This window comes from Drosophila virilis, chromosome 5 (assembly GCF_030788295.1).
Source record: "Drosophila virilis strain 15010-1051.87 chromosome 5, Dvir_AGI_RSII-ME, whole genome shotgun sequence".
In the NCBI taxonomy this organism is placed as follows: Eukaryota; Metazoa; Arthropoda; class Insecta; order Diptera; family Drosophilidae; genus Drosophila; species Drosophila virilis.
This window is the reverse complement of record NC_091547.1, coordinates 23,821,056-23,826,876: the sequence shown is the minus strand read 5'-3', so window position 1 is coordinate 23,826,876 and position 5,821 is coordinate 23,821,056. Positions and strand designations below refer to the sequence as shown.

Sequence of the window (5,821 nt, the reverse complement as noted above, 5' to 3'; positions counted from 1 at the left end):
CTGGACAAGGAGTATGCGTATGCCAACTATATGCACATTTATCCTCTGGCAGGTCAAGGCTTTATTAGCTAAGGCAGCAGCAGCTAGCAGCTAACAGCTGGGACCTTCAAGCTGCGCACAACGTTGTGAAGGAGATGCCACATTGAAGCGTGCTCTGCTTTTTATTACGCAACAGCTTCCTTTTGCCACACTTGCCACACCTACACACAATCGCCTGCACCCCGCCTTCCCTCCTTCTGCATGAACTGTGCTATTATTTATATTGTGTTAAGCACTTTAGTACATCCTAATGCGTAGTGTGTTGTGCTGTGTGCTGCTACTGCTACTACTACAAGTCAAAGGCATGCCGCAGCTACAGCCAGCGGGGCAGTGGCAGTTGCGGCAAGCAGCTAACTCGGGGGCAGTCACATGTTGCGGTTTAGTTAGCTCTTTGCCTGGCAGCAGCAGGAAATGGCAGCGAGGACATTGTGCAGCTAAAGGACATCGAAACGCAGCCAATTCCCAAACGTTGCCATCGAAAAGTCCACGTAAAAGTGCAAATTGCCACTAATAGAGTGCAAACAGCTTTAAAGCCGGCTATTGATGTGGAAAAGAAAAGAAAAACGTAAAACCCATAATATTATATTCAAGGGCGAATCGAAGCTTAGATACTCTATGAAGTATCTACAAATATTGAAGAGCTAAAAGTTGCTTTTATATTCACTACTACTAGGCAGCAGTTTCTTTTTTTGTACGATTCCATATATAACAGCTCGAAGAAAAAATAAATAAATAGTTAAACAGGTAAAGTACTTAAAGAGTTAAAGTAATATGCAAATGTAATATTCCATAATCTTTACACCAAATATAATCTATGAAAATCTTTAGTGTCCCAATGATTTGAGCTGTTAAACAAGAAAGTTGCTGGTTCAAATCCCAACCAGTTTAATGTGGACATCTTAGCTAGCTCAACGCAAGTGCCTTACCACTCCAAGGGTATTATAAATAATAATCTATGAAAATCTTTATTGACCCAGTCATTTTGAGCTATTAAACAAGAAAGTTGGTGGCTCAAATCTCAAATCGATGAATGTATACAGCTTGGCTGACTCTTTCCAATCTTTCAACACTTTTAATGGTATTTAAATTTTTATAATTAATAAGACTAAAATCTTGGACTGGTATCATTTGTCTACCCTAGGTGTATTACTATTATAATATTAACAAAAATTATGATCCTCATAAATCTATAAATTTGAATCCCAATTGCAAATCAAATATCCGTCAACCTTACCTGAGTGAGTGTGCTACAAACCTATTAATAAAACTAAAAGACCTGCAATCAGGGCACAAATAACTAACTGCCTGTCAAATGGTTGCCATGAAATGGGTTATTCCGTGGCCATTGCCACGTTGATGGCTTGCTGCAGCTTGTTGTAGTTGTTGTTGTTGTTGCTGTTGCAGCCTGACCTCCAGCACAGGATCGTGTGCTGCGCTGATATATTGGCCAAGGAATTCGTATTAAAATGTCTGTAAAAGACGAGCCAAGAAAATATTTGTTTCTGGCCAAAAACTATTTGCGGGCACGCCCCTTAAACAAAACTGTGTGGGCGGCAGGGACTTTATAAAGCGCGCATTTGCCAACGCCTTCATGTAAAAACCCACAATAAAGCAGAAGGCATTTGCAGCCTGACATGTGCGTGTGTGTCTACGGGTGTGCGGGTGTGCTTGTGTGGAAGCTAGCCAAAAACAATTTGCGAGAAATTTTACAGCCGAGCGCGCGCGCCTCTAGGGTCAATTGGCAATTTCAAGTGTCGAAAAACCAAAATAACAAGGCGAGGCGTGTGCGAAATAAATTCAATTTGCCTCGGCTAATTGTCCTCACGAAACGTGCAGCAACAAGTAAGGACATTCGTCTCATTGGAAATGATCAAATTTGACAGCTGCTGTCAAATTGTTCTGTAGGCAGCTCATCATCTAACAGCAGGTCCAGTCAATTAGCCAAGTGCCAGCCGTAACGTAGCATTGCGTTACGTATACGCAAATGGCCGCAGGACACATCTTGAAAGATGCGCGTTGCATGGTGAGTTTTAATCGTCGGCCAGCGGCAATTCCCCTGAATAATTTCGCATGTCGTTACCTTCCCCTTCTGAAGGTTAAAGTTCAGGGGAGGCGAGCACACACGTTAGCTTTCACCTGACCCAATCGGGGTGAGCAGCTCGACTGGGCGACTCTATCCAGAGGCTGCTCGTCCGGGAGTGCGGGTTTGTTTTCATTTACTATCTGGGTCCTTAACAATAAAATAAGCCAAACACGAAGAGAACAAAGCTCGCTCTTAAATGTTACTGTTATGTTACTGAGCTTTTGCGAGTAGCCCTAGCTCATTGCAGTGCTTTAAGCACACGCTTAGTGTTATACAGAGCTTTGCGCGAGCGTAAAAAGTCTTTGAACTCAGGGTTGATTTTTTAGCTGAAAGCTTGCTAGCGTTAAGCCTGTACAGTTATGCCTGTAGCTTTATTGTGTATTCAGGCCAAAGCTTTTAACAATTTACAATAGCTTTTTAGCTTAAATAAGGGTTATGAACTCGGGATTCATAAACGAGAAACCGATAAAATCATTTTGATCCAAGTTCATCATGAAAAGCTTATCGGTTGGAGTTAGATCCGTTTTCTCCTTGGTAAAGGCTTCATCAAAATTGCTAATGTCCTTGCGATGTTTCTAAAAGAGAAATCAGTTGACTTACAGCTAGGTTAAAGCTTCCATATACATACAATTCTGGGCACTATGGGTGGCTCCAGTTCAGACGCTTCGGCCTTGTCCCAGTCAATGTGGCGGAAGAAAGGATGCGTTGTTACCTCCTGCTTGGCATAGCGACCCGCACCCAAGCGATTGTTCGGCTTCTTTGCCAGAAACTGTGGAGAAAAAAACACTTATAGGATATGCTTAACATCTGCCAACTCTTGTGCGTACGCTAGTTATAATATCCATGGCCTCCTGTGAGAAGTGCTTGGGAAAAATAGCTTTTTTTTCCTTGATGTTGCGGAAGATGGTGGCCTCATCGTCGCCCTCGAAAGGCGCCTGACCAGCCATCAGCTCGTAGAGCAGCACGCCATAGGACCACCAATCAGCTGTCGAGGAATACGGATCATAGGTGAGAATCTAAAATGGGTGAAATAACCTTAAATGTCTGTAAATGCGGAGGAGCACTAACCCACCTCTGGGGCCATGTAGTTGGGCGTGCCGCAGAAGGTGCGTGTGGTGTTCCGATCGCTGACTCCCTCCTTGCTAAGACCAAAGTCAACTAGCCTTACATGACCCTCGGCATCAAGCAGCACATTATCCAGCTTCAGATCGCGATAAATAATATCGTGATCATGCAAAAAGAACAAAGCAATGGCGATTTCCACAGCATAAAAGCTGAGTAAAGAAAAATACAAATAAAGTTTGGATGGAAGATACGCGAGTCAACCCACTCACGTGGCCACCGACTCCTTGAAGCGTCCGTACTGCTGCATGTGATACATGAGATCCCCGCCCTTGCAATATTCCATGACAAAGAACAAGCGGTCCATGGTCTGGAAACAGGAGTGCATGGCTACCAGGAAAGGAGGTCTGCCCGATAGGGCCAGGATGCGCTTCTCATTCATTGGCAACTCCATATCATCCGTTTGTATGATGACGTCTTTACGTAGAACCTTAACCGCATATAGCTCATTCGTGCCGCGACGCTCTGCGAGCAGCACCTTGCCAAAAGAGCCCTTGCCAATGACCTTGACAAAAATAAAGTCGGCAGCGCGTATCATGTCCCGCTTGCTCATATTATGCGGCATGTCCTTGTTGTCCATGCGTCGCTTATCATTTGGCTTGCGCTCATGCTGCAATTAAAAGAGGTTGAGGAACGAAAGAAATTCCACTCACATGCTTTACTCACCTGCACTTCATCACGCAGACGCGCCATATCATTGATGACATCAACGCAAGGTATGTTGTAGTGCTCGCCCTCAACCTGTGAGAGGAATTTATACCAGCCATCGATGGGCTCCTTTTGCAGCTCCTCGAGACTAAACGAAAAGGAGCCCATGAAATCGTTGCGCGAAGTGCGATCCCAATCCCAGACCTCAATCAGCAAACGCTTGTCCCTATCCTGCTGCTGCAGTTCACTGTGAATGCCAAAAAGGGACTGTTGGATTTTGTGATTCGACTACTTAAGCATTTCCTTACAAGGTGAATGTCTCATTAAAGACCGGATTGAGGTTCTTCTGTATGGTTTTGGTCTTCTTCTTGGTGCGCCCGGAGCGATCCGGATGCATCTGCACGGCTATATAGGGATCACTAAAGCCATTCGTATCCATGGGTATGAGATTAGCCGCCTCCTTGACTAAAGTAGGAGGAAGTGGGATTGGGTAAGGGGTTAATGGTTGAGTCAATCTACCCAGCTTTCTACTCACTGTCCACTTTGAGATTATTGCCCTTGAGCTCCACATAGAGCAGCAGCTTTCCACGCACCTCCATGATATCCGCTCCGCACATAGGTGGCACCTTCTCCTGGCACTGATGATGCACGTTCAGATTGCAGTCTGTGTGTGTGCGATACAAGGCATTAGCTGGAACTCGGAATCTTTCCACAGCAGAAACTTACTCTCGCACTTGACGCCCTGATGGGCAACGCCGTGCAGTAGCATGCCGCACTCATCGCAGAAAGTGGGCGTGGTATAAGTGGTTGAGTTCCAGCCGTGCTTTACCTTCGCGCAGTCGGCATCAAAGTCTGTGTCCTTGCCAGGACACTTGAACACCACAAATTTGCAGCATTTCTGATGTATATTGAAACGACATTCTGTGCGGCAGTTGCAGCACAAATTAGCTCGGAATGGAACAACAAGAAAATATTTTACGACCTACCCTCGCACTGAAAACCTTGCTTGCCAAAGCCCCTGAAATCCGGCCACGTTTGCGGTGCATGCAACAATGTAAAAAAAGAGAGCAACAAAAAGTATCAAGTTATAGAGCGCTAATTAAATTAGGCGACGCAGCGCCTGCAACAACAACAGCAACAATATCAGGTTTGACTGCTCAATTCTATTGTCACTGACTAGAAGATACCCTATAGCTGCCATTTTACGTAAGGTGTGGTCGAAATTCGTTTTATGCATAAAGTCAAGCTTCTCAATTGAAACTAAGAACTATCAAAATCGGTTTTTATCGATTTTGGCAAATTGGAGCCAATTATCGTTTATTTTAAAGAAACTCGAACGAGCACTTATACCCCTGACCAAATATCTACAGACTGGCAGATAGACCTGGCTAGATAACTCCTGCTGTCCGCAGGAATAGTTCATTACACCCTCCATCAGCGAAATACAAGGTATAAACCGACTCAAAAACTTGCACAATACGATGGTCGCGTCGTGAATAAATGGGTCGTGGTTTCCACTCTGTTGACTGTGGCTGTGGCTGCGGTTCCTTGGCCTGCGGCTAACTCACCAAATAAAGTCCTTGCAGTGACCGCAATAGGTCGGCTGCTTGAAGAAGCGCACGGCAAAGTTGTGTCCATTCACAATTTCCAGGCCCTTGCGCTTCATGGCGCCCCGGCGCAAGCGATTCTTCATGTAGTTCACAATGTTTGCCTCGCCGGCGATTTCCAGCAGATTTAGCGGCTCCTTGCCAGCGGGCGTCTTGAGCGCCGCAGGACCTGCCGCGGCAGCGCTTGAAGGCAGCACTGTGGCGCCGGGCGTGGCAACAGCTGCAGCAGCCATGGCTCAAAGGATTAACAGCAGGATCTAAGCAGCTTATGCCGGTTTCGCAAGGCCAAAACAACTGCGCCGTTCCAAGCGCCAAAAGCAAC

The 5,821-nt window shown here is 45.5% G+C and overlaps 1 protein-coding gene across 1 annotated transcript; it reads right to left on the bottom strand.

The window, feature by feature from the left end:
• Positions 1-2,436: 2,436 nt before the first annotated feature.
• Positions 2,437-5,821, bottom strand: inaC (inactivation no afterpotential C). The gene is made up of 11 exons (XM_002048949.4): positions 5,461-5,821; positions 4,879-4,910; positions 4,619-4,813; positions 4,428-4,556; positions 4,201-4,357; positions 3,911-4,139; positions 3,457-3,854; positions 3,195-3,396; positions 2,950-3,138; positions 2,751-2,891; positions 2,437-2,697 (listed from the first exon to the last, which is right to left on the bottom strand). Exons 1-11 carry the CDS (start codon positions 5,730-5,732, stop codon positions 2,545-2,547), a joined length of 2,097 nt encoding a protein of 698 aa, XP_002048985.1. The 5' UTR covers positions 5,733-5,821; the 3' UTR covers positions 2,437-2,544.

Coding starts and splice junctions, on each gene's coding strand:
- inaC (XM_002048949.4), bottom strand. CDS start 5,732: ATGGCTGCTGCAGCTGTTGCCACGCCCGGCGCCACAGTGCTGCCTTCA. Junction 4,140..4,200: donor TTTAATGAGACATTCACCTT/GTAAGGAAATGC, acceptor TGGCATTCACAG/TGAACTGCAGCAGCAGGATA. Junction 3,855..3,910: donor GTCTGCGTGATGAAGTGCAG/GTGAGTAAAGCA, acceptor TTTTAATTGCAG/CATGAGCGCAAGCCAAATGA.